The sequence below is a fragment of the Homarus americanus genome, unplaced genomic scaffold (genome assembly GCF_018991925.1).
Source record: "Homarus americanus isolate GMGI-L3 unplaced genomic scaffold, GMGI_Hamer_2.0 scaffold18418, whole genome shotgun sequence".
In the NCBI taxonomy this organism is placed as follows: Eukaryota; Metazoa; Arthropoda; class Malacostraca; order Decapoda; family Nephropidae; genus Homarus; species Homarus americanus.
Window position 1 is genome coordinate 80822 of NW_024730867.1, and position 20409 is coordinate 101230.

At 38.9% G+C, this 20409-nt stretch overlaps 2 protein-coding genes across 2 annotated transcripts; both read left to right on the forward strand.

The window, feature by feature from the left end:
* The first annotated feature begins 15579 nt into the window (after positions 1-15579).
* Positions 15580-17665, forward strand: LOC121867385 (ovochymase-2-like). The gene has a single exon (XM_042367300.1). It carries the CDS (start codon positions 15638-15640, stop codon positions 17255-17257), a length of 1620 nt encoding a protein of 539 aa, XP_042223234.1. The 5' UTR covers positions 15580-15637; the 3' UTR covers positions 17258-17665.
* Positions 17666-18122: 457 nt separating this feature from the next.
* Positions 18123-18890, forward strand: LOC121867376 (translation initiation factor IF-2-like). Its single transcript, XM_042367289.1, has one exon. It carries the CDS (start codon positions 18123-18125, stop codon positions 18888-18890), a length of 768 nt encoding a protein of 255 aa, XP_042223223.1.
* Positions 18891-20409: the final 1519 nt, after the last annotated feature.

Below are 20409 nucleotides of genomic sequence, written 5' to 3' on the forward strand. Positions count from 1 at the left end.
TATATATATATATATATATATATATACAGGGTATATAGCAATCGAGTTCAGGGGCCAGGTACTCACTGTAGCTCCATCTTGTGGTTTGTCCCACATTTTCATGAACTCCAAAATGTAAGTTAAATATTACTACTTTATCGGTCAACTTACATTTTTTCTATTAATTTTGTTCATTCTTGTTTAGGGCGTGTGGCAGCCTAGTGGATACAGCACCTCCCTTGTGTCCTTGGGGGTTGCCGGTTGGTGCCCAGGGCCTTTCTAGTTCACCCAGCTGTTATGGGTATTAACTGAACAGTTGGGAGAGTGAAGGTAGTTGAGGGCAATTGTGGCTACATTTCCATCTTTTGTATTGAAGGTTCAATATATAGTGTGCTGTATCCACACTGCCCCTAATGGGCTGCCAGGTCTACGGGACCCACATTTTTTGTCTTGCCTTTCTTCCTATGTTTATTAATTTATATAACACCCACTCTACATTCATTTTCATTTCTTACTGGAAGCAAGTGACATTTGTTTCATGTACTGTATGTGGCAGCCAAACTATCATGCATTGTTCTTCAGTAGTTGGGTGCTTGCGTGGTGACTGTTGTGGCCAGGTTGTGGGTGCATCCACTGGTGTCCTCATGTTCACCAGATCAATTAAAATTTATGTATGAATCTTTTCTGATTTAGATAGATAGAAAGAATCATTTGTAATTTTCTAAGAATCCAATGAGTGAATTGTATTGAGAAAGTCAGCCATCATTATTATATGTTAGTAAAATTCTGCCGATGGCCCTGGGGTTAATAAGAGGATCACCATCATACAAAACATAGTAACAGAAATAAGAACATAACTTATGCTTCATTATGATACTGACGAGTAACTGTTTACAGTAGACGCACTAATATTTTAATATTTTACAAGTTCAACAGGCTTTAACCCCTAGGCTTTGGGCTACGTTCGGCAACCCCCCTATACCCCAATGGGGGTATACAGTATACGGGAACATTTAAAAAACAAATAAAAAGGAATTCTAGTCTTACAAACTGGCCATGAATGATACAGACAGGAAATAAATAAATATCCTTACCACAGGTTGGCAACACCAGGGCTAGGAAGAGTCGAGATTGTTCGTGAAGTGGCATGTGTGTGACACAATAGTACAAGGTAAACAACACTAATTTGTGGGCAGTATGAGGTACAGAACACTTGTTTTACTATGTTGTTACTACTTACACAATTAACACTCATTATTAATGCTCCAGTAATTGATCACAATACTAGACATGTGCTTGGGGATAGGGGGATAGAAATACATGGTGAAGTGAGTCAAGTCCAATGGCAAGATGCCGACATTACAAAAGCTGAGAAGCTACTGAGAAGAGACTGGGAGGTTCTCATGTGTGAGCCAGGACCGCTCTTTTTATTCAAATAGGCCAGCGAGAGATCAAAACGTCATGTGACGTGACCCGAAGCTCTACAGCCACACGTCACACTATGTGACCCGAAGTCTAGGGGTTAAATATCTTAAAGTATTGATGCACAGCTCATAAACAAAGATATACTGTATATTTGATGAAAGATATTGTTTTCAAATATTAGTTCTTGTACAGTCATTTTTGAGAAACGTGAGAAAACTGATACAATAGAGAACTAACTTCCACCAGGAGACCTATACCTGTATAATGAACTCCAGCGTCCATATTGGTGTATGTCCTCATCCACACTTAGGTTAAGGCCCTCTTCTGCAGCAGTGAATTTAGAGGCAAGCTTTGTGATTAGTTTTTATTCTGGTTTAGAATAACATAAACGAGCCGATCAGTGGTGAAGAGCATAAAAGTAAAAAGTGCATCAACTTACTGACTACTGTAATTATTATTACAGTATCACTTTAATACAATACTACTTAAGATAACCTGATTGGTTGATCATTGTAGATGTACCACCAATAGCTTTACTGTATTAACAATACCTTGACATTTACTGTTAATGACACACACACACATTTATAGTCATAATAATGCAGCTAGAAGACCAAGATTAATAGAACTTGGCTTGTCTTTATAATCATTGAGTATTGACTAAATATTCTCAATTCTCACATTTTTTCATCATAATATAAATTGTTTAACTAGCAGCCACTATTGGGTCTTTCCTTATATTTTTTTTAATTCTTCTGAAAATTAAGAGGTCTGGAAAACTCTTACCGGTATACCTTTACTATATATATAATCATTATTTTTTTAAATTAGTTTCATGTTAAGAATATCTCATTTTTCATAGATTTGTTTTTTGCTGCACTTGTACATACAGTATTTGTTTTCTCGAATTATTTTAATGTTCATTTTACCAACTACACTTTACCTTTGCTCACCAAGTTTCTTTTATTGGTGATGCAGAAGTTTCATTAGTTACAGAAAAATATCTTGACTTCCCTCACTAGTACCCTTCCACCTTTTGTATTCACAGTTTTTACCTTCTTTGATCCCATTGTCTGAGTCGTACACACATTCTGACACTATTATCTCAGTTATACACATTCTCTGACACCATCATCACCTCACTTATACACACACACCCTATGACACCATCACCTCACTTATACACACCCTCTGACACCATCACCTCACTTATACACACCCTCTGACACCATCACCTCACTTATACACACCCTCTGACACCATCACCTCACTTATACACACCCTCTGACACCATCACCTCACTTATACACACCCTCTGACACCATCACCTCACTTATATTAACACTAACACACCCACCTGCCTACACCACCGTCTCTACCCTCATAACCCCACTAAATAACTCTTGACACTCCATCTCTTAATATACAGTACAGTACCCCTTCGTCACTCTCCCCACTTAAATTCTTTACTAATATTTACAAGACTACCACAGTTCTCGCATATTGCTAACAAAATCCTTCCTTATACGTACAATATTTTCCCATGATTTCTTTATTTATAACTACTGTACTGTATATCCATGTGCTATTCAATTTCATCCACTTTTTAGAAATGCTATATAAACTGGTTACACTGTACTGTATTATACATGATGTTTATAAAAGCCTGGATGATTTGATGCTTTAATATTTTCCATAATAATTAAGATATAAAGCTAAAACCATGTGTAAACGATAGAGCAAGTATCACATTTTATTATTAACCAGTTTGCCTGATTACTGACTGATTGATTGAACAACTAATTTTACTGGTATCACTGGAAATTATGCCATTGGATTTCTTTCCTCTGGGGTTTTGATGGAGATGTTGTGTACAAGATGGTCCATCCCTCATAACGATCTTCAAGAGTGAAGTGCTCCCCCGTCTGGATACTGTCACCCCGTCTGGTCCCCGAGATATGCTAGGGACTGTCAGTTGGTTGAAAATGTTCAAAGGAGGGCCACCAGACTGGTGCCTGCACTTTGGCACCTCAGCTACCCTGAGAGATTGGAGCGCCTGAACTTGCCTAGCTTATACTATAGACGGGCAAGGGGAGATCTAATTGAGGTGTATAAGCAACTCAAGGGGCACTACTCAGTCGAGTGTCCTTACTTGGAGCTGGCGGACGCTCGCCCCACAAGGGGTCACAGCTCAAGATTGAAGAAGCTGCAACTCCAGAAAACTGTGAGGGCAAACTTTTCGGAGTGAGAGTTATGAACTCATGGAACAATCTACCAGAAAGTGTTGTGACAGCGCCGAGTGTGAGCTCTTTCAAGACAAGACTTGACCAACACTGGAGCAGGTTCCTGTACATTCAGGAGCCGGTGCATGCCCAGTACTTGCCAACAGTGCGTAACAGAGATGTGACCGATTGCCCAAGCAGCTAACGAGCCGATCAGTGGTGAAGAGGATAAAAGTAAAAGTACTGAACCATGAATGAGGGTCAGGGATGCAATGCTGATGGTTAATACTGTCATGTTTGAATGCACATGGCAAGAAATTGAATATCGATTGGATGTTGTACGGGCAACCATAATAGCGCAGAGGTTTTTTTTACTTTTATCCTCTTCGCCACTGATCGGCTCGTTAGCCACTTGGGCAATCGGTCACGTCTCTGATTACTTTTCTTTTCATTTATCCTCTTCACCAAAAGATCAGCTCGCTAGCCGCCCGGGCGATCGGTCACGCCTCTGTCATGCACTGTTAGCAAATACTGAGCATGCACCGGCTCCTGAATGTACCTCAACCCGCTCCAGTGTTGGTCAAGTCTTGTCTTGAAAGAGCTCGCACTCAGTGCCGTGTCAACACTCTCTGGTAGATTGTTCCAAGAGTTTACAACCCTCACTCCGAAAAAGTTTGCCCTCACAGTTTTCTGGACTTGCGGCTTCTTCAATCTTGAGCTGTGACCCCTTGTGGGGCGAGCGTCCGCCAGCTCCAAGTAAGGACACTCGACTGAGTAGTTCCCCCTGAGATGCTTATACACCTCAACTAGGTCACCCCTTGCCCGTCTGTGATATAAGCTAGGCAAGTTCAGGCACTCCAATCTCTCAGGGTAGCTGAGGTGCCGAAGTGCAGGCACCAGTCTGGTGGCCCTCCTTTGAACATTTACAACCAACTGACAGTCCCTAGCATATCTCGGGGACCAGACGGGGTGACAGTACTCGGGAAGCACTTCACTCTTGAAGATCGTTACGAGGGACGGACCGTCTCGATATCTGAACGACCTATAAGACCCAATAATTTATTTGCTTGGTTTACCTTCTTCTCGCAATGGCCTGAGAACTTCAGCTCATTGTCAACATACACACCTAGGTCCTTCTCACATTCAGTCTCAACTAGTGCAGTTTCTTCATCCCGTTGGCACATATGTTACGCCTCCTTACGCCCCAGGTGCATCCTCTTACACTTCGTGACATTGAATCTCAGCAGCCATTCCTTCGACCATTCCTGGAGCCCACAGAGGTCCTTCTGCAGCTCTTCACAGTCAGCTTGGTTCTTAATTTCCCGAAATAACTTAGCATCATCGGCAAACATATGTATGGAGGAGTGTACAACGTCAGGCATGTCATTTTGAAGTGTATTAGGTAAACATGTATGAAAAACTTTGATAATTTCTCTATTGCTAGCACACAATTTTAGCTTTATAGCTTAATTAGTATGGAGACTAGTAAGAATTAAATACAGGGAGTTCAGATCTTTTAAGAACACCTGGTATTGCCACTCTGCTCTTACTGTATGGACAAAAGCATAGTTAATAATATCACCTTGGTTCTATGCCTATATTCTCCCTGAAATGAATGCTTCAACATACAAATACACCATGGATTTTATTCCACTATTCTAATGTGATATTTTTTTATGCAAATACTAGACAGTAATATACTGTACATACTTCCTTTAAGTATACTCGTATACTAACAAAATCTTAGTTTCCCTGTATACTAACAGTTTTAGTCCCCTTGTATACGACAGTCTTAGTCTCTTTATGTACCTGCAAAGTATTAATCCTTGTATACTCACAAAGTTTTGATCCTTTAGTGTACAGACTAAAAAAATTGAATCTATTGTTATCTTGAATATTAAGTTGTAATTACTCTCTTTTTTATTAACACATTCTTTATGTTTTTTGTTCTTACTAAAGTCTTAAACACCTTTATTAATAGTTCTTGATCCCTTTGTATACAGTACTGGTAAAGCCCTGGGCACTTTTTTTAAGTACCCTGTAAGTAAATGTTAGAGTAATAATAACTCACATTTTATGCAAATACCTGTATTTACATTGTTACATTGTAATTTATGTTTTATTACAAAGGTGCGGGCAGAAGCCCAGGCAATTGGATCAGTGAAATTTTATTTATTTACATTGTATTTAATATATCTTCAATATACGTACTGTATTTCAAAAAATTATTAGCCAAATTCAATGGGAAAATCATATTTATACAAGGATTGCACAAGACAAATTGCTGTACTAAATTGTAATTACAACTGTATCAAAGTGAGGGTTACAGTGGTAAGTCAAAATGGTACGATACCACTTAGAACTTAAATTAGAATTCTAGTTATTATATCGTAGATCATAAGGGAAAAGGAGTCAGGATGTCCTCTGTCCAAATGTGCTTTGTGCCTCTTTCTCGTATTATTAATTAACTCTTATCTCACAGTGAGTTAGTATACTGTACTGTTTTAGCCGTCTAAACTGAAGCCTTGTCTTCAGTGAGGTGCCATGTACTCCTGCCTTGTCAGTATGTTATAGCTAAGATTATAAGACTTCCAATTAAAGTCTGATGACTAAATGAGTAAACAATTATATAGATTGCTCAAGCTACCTTTCCTAATTCCAGCTTTAAATAATAATACTAAACATGAATTTGAAAAATAAACTTTATTGTTTATTGTGGACCATCTTCTTGGTTGCTTTAAATTTCATGAAAATCATAAAATTTTTATTACAACAGAACTGTAAATGCTTTAATACAGTATGGTCAAGCTACACCAGTTGTAAGAGTATGAGTATGTGTACTGTACTTAGTCATTTGTTTTCCAGATTAGATAGCAATAAGTGATTCACATGAAGTTGATTAATATGCTTTCATTAAATGTTACTGCATGTTATGGGACCATTACAGTATAGAAATTGTAATTATTTACTGAAAATTGGCCAACATAGATTTTCAAGTTAAAATTACATTATGGGTCATATAATTATGCGAGTGATCATTAAAGATTAGCAAGCTAACATGTGATGAAGCCAAAGAAGAAATAAAAATATATAACTACTGTACTCATGAACTATTTTGGCCATTGAAAAGAACTTTGTCTCGAAAATTAACAATTTTGTTTTAGGTTGAAGGTTTAAGTTGCTGTTCAGGCTACAGGTATTGGTATCCAAGAAGGGTTAATGCTTTCCAAATAGGCCTTAAAAGAAGTGTGATATTTGGAATAATAATTTAGAGAGGTAAAGAAATTGTTGGAGGTTGTGGTAATGCTCGGGAAGAAAAGGGTAGAATGTTGACGTGATATACTGTATATAAACTACTGTACATCATAAGTTTGTAAAGGATTCATTATTGTACTGACAACATGCAGATAATATGTACAACACAGTACAGTATACAGTACTTTAATATACTGTACTACATGAAACATATTTACAGTATTACCATTATCAGCAATACAGTATCTTGACTAGCTTAATATCTCAAGCATATTTCTTATCCTTCAGTGTAATGTAACCTCAGTGAACTGCCTAACGTAAATAAGTGAATATGGAGTTGTATTGAAGAACAGCAAGAAAAATAAGTTTTAATTTCACTTAAAATATTTGTATCCTAAGTTCACCCCTTGTGTACGGGCTCCCCTGTGAGCTGAATAAAATCGTCTGGTCTTAGCCGAATAAGATATTAAAACTGGCATCCCTGTAGTGAAGAGGTTAATGTATACACTCTAGCTCCTTGTTTTCCACATTTTGTTCGTCACCACTTCAATTTTTCCTGACCTGATAGACCAAGAGGTAGAACCACATCACAACAATATACCAATTTTGTTGTCAGTTATTGGAAATTCTTTGGTTTTGATAATTTTTTTATTTTCCAACTTTTCTGATGGACATATATTGGTGTTCTGGACAAAGATATGGCAACTACAGAAGCATGGTACAGTACTTGTGTACGGTATTCAATATTTGTCAAATTTGGGAAAAGTTGGTGTCTTTGAATATTTCAGTTCTTGTACATCAAATAACATGATACACTGTACAGTATAGCCATCAGCTTTAGGTGGAGTTTGTAACTACAGTTCTAAATATGTATTTCATAATATTAACAACATATTATCTTTAGAAAACTCATTCTGACCAACAATATTCACATATTTTCTGGATCTAGTGTACAGTACTGACTATGGTACAGTACTGCACACTGATTTGTGGAAAAATATTAACTTAAGTTTTTTAAAATTGCTCCAAACTAGACCAATTGATTGATTTGCAGTGCAGCAAATTAAACACAAAATCTGATTTAAAATATGAAGACTACAGTATAGTACAGGTACTTGAAATGTAACCTCTGCTTGTATACAGTATCTGTCAAAATGTGCATCAGGGAACAATATAGAAATATTTTTAAAAAATCCAATTGTTTTGGAAGACAAAATGTTGCCGCCTTAAGGATCCAGAACAAAATAATTGCAGACAAACATCATATCACGGAGGTACTGTACTGAGTTTCACCCATCCTAGGTAAGTTTTCATCCATAATTTACATTTTTATGGCAGAGAGGGACTACAAAAAACGAGTACAGTACAGTATTACAACAACATATTGTACTCAGGGTTCTTTGGGAGGACTTTGTGGGGTTCAGGATGTTTGGTGTTCACTCAGGATGGGGTGGAGAAAGGAAACTCACAATGTGCTTTCTGTATACATGTTGTATTGGATGTACAATGCAGCTTGGTGCTGGGAAGGCAGCATGGTTACAAGCGTGATGTAGAGAGAGCTGGTTGGTGAGGATGCTCACAGCTGTCACTGATATAAGTTACGACACAGCTTAATGTACTGTACAATAAATGTATTGCATGCTATTTCGTATGCAGCATTATTAATTTTTACACGTAGTTTATTTAAAATTCCAGAACTTGTCGTCAGTAATAAGTCATTGTAAAGCAATCTTAAAAAAAATAAAACTATGACCCTTTATATCTCTGAATCATGAATATGTCCAGAATTTTTAGAAGCCTATACTGTACAGTATACACGTGATTAAAAAAGTAAAAAAATATGAATGATATATCACAATAATAGACAGTTGAACAAAAAGTGTACACAATCTTTAAATGCATGAAAATATCCATGAGTTCTTTTATTACCCCATGCAAATACCAATTGTATGAATGTTGCAAAATATTAGCTACAAATTGATTTACTTCTCCACCCCTCAGATCCACATCACTTAAGTGGACAGTGTTTCTATGTTACAAGAGTTCATTTGAACACAGTTGGTGATCATTCTTGTATACGTATTATGACTACAAATATTATTGAAGAGACCTCAAGGCTTTGAGTCGCTGACGTATTTTGCTGCCAGGGATCTGACAGTTGAAAGATTAACAACAATTACTTTACGATGAAAAGTTGTTCATCAAGGATTTATTAGTGAATGGTGGTCTTCATAGCAACCAGTTTCCTTTCATAGTGGTTCTCCAATGATCAGTCTTGGCTTACTTGAAACCAAAGATCTACAGTCTTTGCTTGAAACTGTTATCACACACGCACACAAAAGCTTCACATTATAAAACTTATTATTAACATGCAGGAAAACTTTGAATTCCAACCATAATAAATTCTCAGGTAAATATTAACAAGAACTGTTTTCCTGAGACACTTCGAGACGGCGTCAATCAAGGTATCTACCTACCTTGGCGTCAATAATGTGCACCAATAACTGAAGCAACTGAACTGAAGTGTCAAACGAAAGATTCTCAAGAGATTTGTAAACGGCTTGGATTCTGAGAGGTTCCTTATGGTGAATTTTCCCCGAACTGATTCAGAAAGTGGATTCATAAAGGTTCGTAGGCCCAGTTGGTGTCATGGACTCATGGGCATGGTCAACAAACGAATCATTTGCCCGAGTGACTCCGTGAAGGAAAATTTGTGGATCCTGGCTCCTCTGTGGTGAATACATTGTTAGTAATTTTATTTTCATATTAAGTTATTTAAGCACATGTTGACTAATTTACCCCAAGTTATTACATGTGATGTTAGAGTTGGTCAACCACCGCCAGGGTAGCTTGTCAATCCAACAAGTAGTTACCGAGTGTTATTGTCATCAAATAGAAATTTAGGTAACGTTGATGTTTATGATAAGGTAAATACTGGACAAAGTTCAACTCCGCCATTTTATATTTTCTCATGTTACCTGAAATTAATGAATGCAATTAACTGTGTTGGTGGTGGTCGACAGAGCCTGAAGTAGATCGTCGACCATTACGTCACTGACTGGGTCGTATTTCTTGGCAAGATGTACAGTGACCACCATATGACGATATAATTATTGATTATGCGGTCATAACGGGCATGGCAGGTCACAGCTTCCTTACTCTCATATAGCTTGTAATCACCGTGCATGTTATAACTTGTTACCACTTTTGAGTATCCCTTCCCCGCCGCCACCACTCGCCCAAGCTACGCCACTGGTTGTTTTAGGCTGTGGGAACTGCACAGTGCACACCCCCAAAACACTTTACGTTCGTCACACCTCACCCGTTGTTTATAGGTAAATTACCCCAAAATGAACTTCGAAATTAATATACAGTATTTCCTATTCAACAAACAGATGGTGAGGATATAAGAAAACTTATCACGATCTTTAAGCTTAAAAACAAATTTGATTTTACGAAGGGGAAGCAACCAGGACATACATTACCGTTGTTATTTAATTATTTACACCTAGTTTTATTTTATATTTTGTTACCTTTCTGGTAGTTTAAACTCTAACTTGTCTATTTAATTAGGACGTGATCAAATTTAAATTCACATCTGTAGTTCAGAAAATAAATGCAAGTGTTGTGATTTAGTGATTACTTAAGAAACGTTGGTTTATATATATAGACACAGAGCTTTGAAACTACAGAAATAAATGAAATGCAAACTGTCAACGTCTCTTTGTAGCATAAATTCTTTGAGGATTATATCCACCTATGATCATTGTCACTAACACCACCCAGTCAACAATCCAGGGTTATTATTTTCTAATTATCTAGTAAGATTCCACTTAATTAACCTGGTTATAACCTACCTCGTCGTAAATGGTGGGAAATAAGTCTTACCTGCAGTGGCGGCTCGTGCATAGGGCTGCAGTCCCCCCAGACACTCACTGCCAGGCGTATGATTCCTTTAGAGAGACAGCTGAATAATACCCTACCAACAAATATATCATGTTATATGTTATTTAATTATTTTCAATACGTTACTAAGTGAATTTTCATTAAAATCAGACCAAAATTTAAGTTACTTTCATAGTTGCTGTCAATGCTGTACGATTCATGTCTGTTATTAATTGGCGCCGCCGCTGCACTTGAAGCAGCTCAGTCTCGTACAACGTGTGGACGGTGTGGTTAAATCGTGCTTTCTTTAATTACCCTTTGACCATGGAAAATCGAGTGAAGTATTTGCAAAACATCAACTTTTCCCAACTGACATTAAATGAAAAGACTGAAATCAAAGCAAGAGGAAGACCTACACCAGTTTTATCCATTCAACAGAACAGTATAAGCAGGAACAAAGAATATACACGCCAGTTTAACATCAGTGTTTATGGCTCTGTGGTTGTGACGAGGCAAATACTTTATTCTGCTTTCCATGCTTATTGTTTGGTGGGGACTCGGCATGGACGAAAAGTGGTGTGACTGACTTGAGGCATTTGCCACAGAAAATAGTGAAACATGAGCAGTCAGCCAAACATATGAATAACATGATTAATTTATCGTTGCCCTGGGAATTCGTGGACATCAACTACTACTCATACCTGAGGTAGGTCAAATTTGTGTATCCTACTGTTGTGTGAGGCTTGCAGTCCCTCCATTTTATTTTTCACGAGCCGCCACTGCTTATTACCTAAAATAAGGCTGTATGTAATTAAAATTACTGTCAGGATAAATGTCAAACAATTCAAAGGTAGAATTTTCATAATTATAAACTATTCATACTTATTTAAGATACTGAGAAGTTCCCAAAGTTCGTATGTTTGGTTAAATAATGTAGAAATTATATTAATGAATTGGCAGCTCAATTACAACGAGGAAAGAGGAATGCCACAAGATTCTCAGATCAAAATTTCTTCATTTTTTTTAGTAACTATAAGAACATTTGGAAACTTCTCATGATCTTAAATAACAATGAATAGTTTATTATTATAAAAATTATACCTTTGGATCGTTTAATATTTATCCTGACAGTAATGCAGCCGAAAATAGACCCACCAATCACAATCACCTTTACATACAGCCTTATTTTACCAAGTATTGCCAGGTAAAATTGTCAGTAAGAGACTCAGGGTGGGGTCGCTGGATCTTTGGCTGACTGTACTATCGTGGACAAAAGTTCGCTCCTTCCCAAACTGAAGCAGTATCGACCCGCACAGCACACCCGCACCAGATAACAATCAGGGTAAGTCAGTTCGGAGACTCATTCCCGTGTCTCAGTTTGACTACAGGGAGCGAACTTTTGTCCACGATAGTACCTTGTGTTTGGGTACCTGAGGTTATCCTTCAAGTCAAGTGTAATGGCGCGGCACAGTTACAGATGCATTGTGGAGCCAGTGCTTGCTGACAGTGCGTTAAAGTAAAAATGAAATAAACCAAACCTAGTTGCTTTTGTTGCTCTCGCAGTTGCTACTCCGTGTCACCTGTAAGTTGCTATATCCAGGATGAGTAATGTCATCTGAACTGTCATCTCAAAATTCTCAAGTTAATCATAGCTGCACTAGTTCCTTTTCCCTTTATAATCCCTTCTGATCTTCAGATAACTCACGGTCTAGTCGAAATTTGATTGTACTTAAAATTATGTTTCATAAAACTTTGCATGCATGACTTATTAAGCTAATTGTTGTAAACTGGATGCACTTGGTTTATGGGTAATAATACAAATATATATTTTTTTAACCCCATTATTGCCCATTTTTTAAATCAGCTGGGAGCTATTCAACCCTACGAGCTATATTATTTATTTTTATTTTGCTCACACCTGTCTCGACTTGTTTCCAGAATTTTTAGTTTGATCTTCATTTCCTTTTCGTTTCTTACCTTTACTCTTAGCCTTATCATTATATACAGTAGTTCTTCTACTTACTCTGCCTTTTCTCTCTTTTACTTCTGCCGGAAAAAAAGATCTTATTGTCATTTGCTTTTAAGTTCCACCTCAGTTTTCCCTTTTTACTGGTTCATTTGTTTAATTTTTATCTACATTTCCTTTACAATATAACTCATTTACTCCCACATACACTTTAAATTGTGGTTTTTTTTGTCGAGGCCACAGTCTTCATTTTCAAGCTTTGCCTGATTGAAAATAAAACTAGCTATTTCATTTCAACCACTCCTTTATTGCTAATTGTGTATTGTACAGTAATTACAATATTGAACATAAAATACTGCAAGTGCACCTATTAGTCCTATCACTGTCGTTACCCCCCGAAAAATGCCAAATTACTCCCACATACCACGTGCTGGCCAAGCTCCGAAAGAGTTGTCCAGGGGTCTAGATAACCTCTGGCCGGGGCTTGGCCAGCACGAAAAAAAAAAAAAAAACTTTAATTTGTAGGTAGTAGGCAGCTACCAAACAGGGAGGTACTACTGCCTGGGAAGATATTGGAAACATAATGTGTTGTCTAATGGTTGACCCTGCTGCCATATGTGACCAAGTCCCAGGTTGCTGAGCTGACTTTCTGCTTCATTTACACGCAATTGCAGGGTCTCAATTGTTTCTCTTACCATTGACAACACAACATACATATACCGTTTCTCACTTTTGATCTTTTTTTTTCATTTTTGTATTTATAGTTCTTTATTATTAATATTATTATTACTACAGTTACTGTATTATTATCATCATTATTTTATTATTTTATTTTTGTTTGTTTTATCAAATTTTATCTATTATGAATTATTATTATTATTATTATTATTATTATTATTATTATTATTATTATTATTATTATTATTATATTTTCGCCCCCCAGGCCCCGATGTGGGTCAGTGACCTGTGTCCGGGTGGGCTAATCCCCATAAAAAAAACATACACTTAACCCTAATTAGGAACCCCTGTACTACCGTATAGAATCCCTGGTTCGTGGTAGTCTTTTAACATAGCCCATTTTGACCACGAAAGCGCGTTATCCCTCCCGGACTCCCGAGGCGAGGACGTGGCAGATTTGAGTGCACCCAGTGTTTGCAGGTGTGACAATTTCGCCTCATTTGACGATTTAAAAAAATTGTAAAGACCGTCTCAGTAAAAGGTGGTATGTAGCTTAGTCAGCATATTTGGCCCAAAAATCGTGAAGTTCATCGTTTTCTGTCTCATTGCTTCCTTTTTCCTGTATGTAGGGAAAGGATGGCAAGTGTCCGTAGAGGCTATAGAGCTGAAAGCCGAGTGAATGCCTTAAGAATCTTTTTTGCTTTATCACATCTTCCTCTTGGATAACCATGTAAGGATTCTTTCTATTAACCAAATTTTCTGCACCTCTGCAAAATCTTCAAGTGTCTTACAAGCATATTTCTTTACGGTCTATCTTTAGAGATGTCAGTTCCGTTTTATACACGGATGGCGGGTTTCGTGCCTCTCTATAGGTATTCGGTAAAAGCTGACTCACATTTTTGTTTATGTAGGTTTCTGATGAGGTTTGCGTTTATTGAAACTCATTTATTTAAAGATGGAGTTAGCCTGATAAATAGATGGATATACTTGTAGGTAGAGAAAGATAGACAACATGATAATTAAAGGCAATTGTTAAGTCCTCAATATCAGTGTACGTTTAATGTAGATTCTAGTTGTGTTCTTTTTTACCAGTAATAAGTTGACTTCGTTTATACAATGGAGATGAATATTTCTCAAGGTTTTTGGTGATTGATGGACGAGTGTAATTAATAACCTATTTACGTGCTTTAAGGCCATAGTTGTTGAAGCTCAGTGATAACATTATAACGTCAATGTAAACCTTTTGTATATAATAAGACAATACTGCACCTTGTTATTCTTGTTCATTAATTCACCTGCCTCACCTGCAATCATTATTATTGTTATTATTATTATTATTATTATTATTATTATTACCACCACCACCATTGTTATTGTTATTAATACAGTACCTTATAACAAAGAAAGGAACATTTTCGAAAACTGATGAACATGAGTCCCTTTCCATATACTGTATATCTCTTCAAATTAGATTATCGAACAAAATACATATTCAGTACTCCGTTCGATTAGGTTGATCTGTTTGGAGATTAAGGTGCTTCAACTACCAACAGCAGGAGTCTTATGCGAAGTAACGAATGGAGTTGTTAATATACATAGATGACATACTTATTGCCATCAAAATTACATGGACTACCTCAACTACAATAGATACGGCCTCTTAGCACCAGTTGTAAGGAAATCTGAGGGTCATGTCAAAGGGTTCAGAGTTAGTATAATATCTCTTTGGGAACCCTCCTGTGTGTGTGTGTGAGGTCATTCAAATTTCCCTAGGCTTTTTGTAGGGAGGGGGTGGTGTGGGGAAATGTGTAAGGAGGGATTTTGGAAGGGAAAACGAAGGTAGAATTTGAGGGAGGAGGGAGAATGTTGGGAGGCAGGAGGAAGAGATGGGAATGTGAGGAGGAATGGGGGTTAATAATGTAAAGAGGGAGGCTGGTGAATTATTTGGAGGAGGAAACGTAACGGAAGGAAGGATTGTTAAAGGGGGGGAGGGAAGTCGTAATGTGAGGATGGACGGAGCGAGGAAATGTTAAAGGGAGGGAAGGGGGTGGTAATGTGAGGAGGGAGGTGGGGGTATGATGGGGGGGTAAAAGGGGGGTGGGGGGGTAGAGAGAGGTGGGGTGATCTTGAGGGTGGAGGGGGTAGAAGTTGGTATAAGAGAGGTGCGAGAGGTGGAGGTGGACAGAGAGCCGGGGTTTCTCGACAGTGTTTCTCCTCTGCTGCTATCATGTGGCTCCTCGTTTCTCTGACTGTCTTCCTGACCTCACACTCATGGGCTTCAGACGTCCATGTGGCTGATAAAGAGGCTCATGTGGCAGCTCGTGTGGCTGACTCCGGCTATAACTGTTCATGCGGTGAGGCTATGAGTTACTCGCGTATAGCAAGTGGAAGTGAGACCTCACTACACCAGTACCCGTGGGTGGTGGACCTGGTGGATTATGGGTCGATCATTCCCTTCTGTTCCGGTGTTCTCGTGACCGACCGGAGTGTCCTAACAGCGGCTCACTGTATTTCTAATAAGACAAACAGTGACTACCTAATAAAGCTCGGTGAGCATGACATTACAAAAGTATCCCGGGTGTACACTCGCCATCCAGATGAGTCCGTTTTACATCCTGACTACGAGGATTCACCCAGAACTAACGACATTGCCATCATTAGATTTGACAATCCCTTTAATTTCAACGGTCCACCTCTTCTTAGACCCATCTGCCTTCCTGGTTTGTTGGATAACTTTAACGGTAAAGAAGCGACTGTGGTTGGATGGGGCAGAACGTCTCAGGATAGTTTGTCTTCAGTACTACTGGAACTGAACCTTACTATCCACAGCGAGGAAGACTGCTTCGATAACTTGCTGTGTGCTGGTGAGTCGGGAGAAGGTATATGCCCGGGAGACTACGGCGGGCCACTAATGGTAGATGTGAACGGTCGAAAAATTATTGTGGGCATCGCTTCCACGGGTGACGCGTGTAGCGCTAATGGTTCACCGGGGAATTTTACCGAAGTATCCCATCACATTAGCTGGATCTCATCACAAATTGAAAATGATATATCGTGTGCTGACACCAACACGACCTTTACTGCAGGTTACAACGACGCTACTGAAGCTCCTACACCTATGACTCCTACAACACCGGCTACAGGCCTGGGGCCTTTGGCGTGTGCTTGCGGAAAGGTACACAATTCTACACCTGCTGCAGATTTGGATTTGATTGAGAACAATCCCTGGACGGTGGCCCTTCTATATAGGGACACCCTGGAACTTTTGTGTAGTGCCACTATCATCACCGACAGGTATGTGATTACTGCTAGACGTTGTCTCAAGGGGCTTACCAGACGTAAGATAATGGTAAGAGCAAATGCTCAAAGCCTTTCCAGCACAGATGGTGTTCAGCGTAAAATCACCAAGATCTTAAGGACAGGTGATGTGGCGCTACTGCAGATGAAAGGAAGAATCAATCTAGTGAACTATAACGGGATAAACCCCGCTTGCTTGTCCATGGGCAACCTCAGTTTTATAGGCGTAGCCCATCACTCCGGATATGGAAACCTTCCTCCTTCCATCGTTTCAGGTCAGGTCAAACAGGTGGACGGCAATTTGACAGATTGTGACGACACCACGTACTTGTGCTTCCAGCCACTACAGGATCCAGGATTCTGTGGAAAGGACATGGGTGGTCCTATCGTCATCGAGATGGAAGGTCGAATGGTCTTAGCTGGAATTGCTTTGAACGACTTAGAATGCACTGCTTCTAATGATATGACTTACCAAGAAGTGGTCAAATTGTCTCCTCTCTTCCCCTGGATCTGGGACAACACGCAGGATTCAAGTTATTGCGGCGAGTAAACTGACCACCACGAAGAACCTTGAGCAGAAGTTCTCCCCGTGTGAAGGTGATGAGACCACTGCCCAAGGCCACCCTCTGCTGGAGCTTCACTCTTCACCACGTTCGCTTTTCATGTTAAATCGCTAATTAGGTTTGCCTGTATTTATGGATTTATTTGGACTTATTTAATGATCTACTAATTTTTTCTTCACAAAATGTATTTATTATTATGGACAATTACTAACGAGGTTAAGCGAACCTGGTATTAGTATGTTTTAATTCTCTGAAGCATTATTTGTGCTCATGTAAAAGATCATGAATTATTGACATATACTATATCAATACAAACTTTATATATACATAAGTGTATGTGTGTGTGTGTGTGTTTTATACAATATTTTTTTCTCAATAAACGTGTATGGGCCACCGTTCATTGTCTTATTTCTTACAAACACCAACCAGGATTCTTAATGATAACCATGATGGAATTTCCCCAACTACAAGTATAACACATATTCAACACAGCGGTCCACTACCACCACCACTACACCACAGAGCTGGAAACCAAGAAAGCATCACAACCACACACATACACTAGTAACATAATCTTATCCTCAATTACAGAAGAAAATTTTACATTACAGTTTGAGAAATCGGATCAAGGGAACGATTAACTGAATAAGATTACTGAAGTCAGATTTCTCATCAGCCCCCCCCCCCCATCAGGTGAGCTAATGTGGAACAGGGAGGGTCTAATCATCACGGGGTCAAAGAAAGAATCACTACGCTACAAGGATCCCGTCCCGGTCTATGTTACAATAAGTACCATACAGTTACAAAAATGCAGGATATATACACAAAAACACTAATGCTGAACACAGAAATATGGAACAGCTAATGTGTGGAATGGGTGAATATGGTACAGCTATGTGTGGCGCGGGTGAATACGGTACAGCTAAGTGTGGAATGGGTAAATATGGTACAGCTAAGTGTGGAATGGGTAATTATGGTACAGCTAAGTGTGGAATGGGTAAATATGGCACAGTTAAGTGTGGAATGGGTAAATATGGTACAGCTAAGTGTGGAATGGGTAAATATGGTACAGCTAAGTGTGGAATGGGTAAATATGGTACAGCTAAGTGTGGAATGGGTAAATATGGCACAGTTAAGTGTGGAATGGGTGAATATGGCACAGCTAAGTGTGGAATGGGTAAATATGGTACAGCTAAGTGTGGAATGGGTAATTATGGTACAGCTAAGTGTGGAATGTGTAAATATGGCACAGTTAAGTGTGGAATGGGTAAATATGGTACAGCTAAGTGTGGAATGGGTAAATATGGTACAGCTAAGTGTGGAATGGGTAAATATGGTACAGCTAAGTGTGGAATGGGTAAATATGGTACAGCTAAGTGTGGAATGGGTAAATATGGTACAGCTAAGTGTGGAATGGGTAAATATGGTACAGCTAAGTGTGGAATGGGTAAATATGGTACAGCTAAGTGTGGAATGGGTAAATATGGTACAGCTAAGTGTGGAATGGGTAAATATGGTACAGCTAAGTGTGGAATGGGTAAATATGGCACAGTTAAGTGTGGGAGGGGGGAATGTGGAACAGCTACTGTAAATGTAGAACGGAAATGTAATCAGACTTAATTCAGCCGTAATTGCCTCTCCACACCTGGTCTGAGTAGTGTCGCAGCTAATAACTGTAAGTTACACATGTTTATCGTAATATTAAAATACCTGATGAAAAGGGACATTAACTTCAATTTGAGGAAAAGGCTTCTGAACGGCTTTATGTGGCACGGACAATTTCAGCAGACATCAGAGAGGTTGGAGGCCTTTGAAATGTGGTGTTATGGGCAAATGATAAGAATAAGCTACACTGACAGGAAACCAAATGAAGAAGTGTCAAGATTAGCAAAAACTTCAAGAGAAATACTTGAAATGTACAGAAAAAGATAAATGAGATTCTTTGGTCACACAATTAGGAACGAGAGAATAATAAGAGAAATATTAATGGGCAAAGTTGAGGGTAGGGGGGTCAGGGAAGCCAGATACTGGAACTCAGATACAGAACCTTAGAGTATGGTAAGAACGTTTCGAGTGGAGGAGGACTGTGGTCGCCAACCCCCAGATATGAGAACGGTACCTGTACTGTAATTAATTTGTACAAATTGCAAATATGATTGAAGTATTTCATTTCTACCTTTTCGCAAGCAGCATTGTTTGAAGTTGCATCTTTTTAAGTTTTTTGTGTGTGGGGAGAGGACAATTTAATAATGATCCTGCATATGCACGAGAAAAAAAATACCGTACGACAACGTGCGTAAGTATGCTGGCAGCGTCTGTGTGCTGGGTAGTCAGGCTGGCTGGCTGAGGGAAAGACGCCTTCACCACTGTCACAAACAAGATCTCCAGTCGGGCATCAGCCGTGGCGTAGAACGGACGTACGGCTGGTTCTCCTGAGTTTTGATGTGGGCATGACTAGCGTGACATCGGTTCGAACTGTCAGGTTAATGTTCGTCAGCATTTAATTAACGTAGGTGACGTCCAGTGCACTTCCATTTCCTCCGCGAAAGGTTGTCAAGGGACAAATGTTCATAATTTGGCCAGCTGTGCCCTTTCTTGATAAGGTAAGTAAATTGCAATAAAACATTTAATTTTAGTAACGTAAGCTCAATCAATATGTATAAACTTTTTAGAATATAAACATTGGCCGAAGGTTACCAAGATAGCAGTGTTATGTACGCGGGAAATGAAAATATTGGATCCAGTCCAATCCACATTAATATTTTGGCGCTGAATGAATGGCGGCACTTAAGTGTTGACACATCAAGACGACGACAGGTTGACAGCTCGCTAACCAGATAGACTTGCCACTTGTTTTATCCAACCTGTGGGTGTTTGGCGGGGAACTGCCCGTTTCTTGTGGCTGTCTTCAAGATTTCGCGTATCTGCAAGTTAATGTCGGACATTCGCACAGTTTAAATGCTTTTTATTATTATTGGCGAATTCAGTTCAGTAACAGGAAATGTGGTTTGTTTATATGGGGACTCCTGGGGTAAGATCACTGCCTGCTCATCATCTAGGTAAGGAGAACCGAGCATATGAAGGTTTCACTGTCTTCCGTTCACTTCTAAATGTTACAGTCGCGAGTGGAGAATTCTTG

What these genes read in the sequence shown, in the direction of transcription:
- LOC121867385 (XM_042367300.1), top strand. Translation starts at nt 15,638, where the DNA reads ATGTGGCTCCTCGTTTCTCTGACTGTCTTCCTGACCTCACACTCATGG.
- LOC121867376 (XM_042367289.1), top strand. Translation starts at nt 18,123, where the DNA reads ATGGAACAGCTAATGTGTGGAATGGGTGAATATGGTACAGCTATGTGT.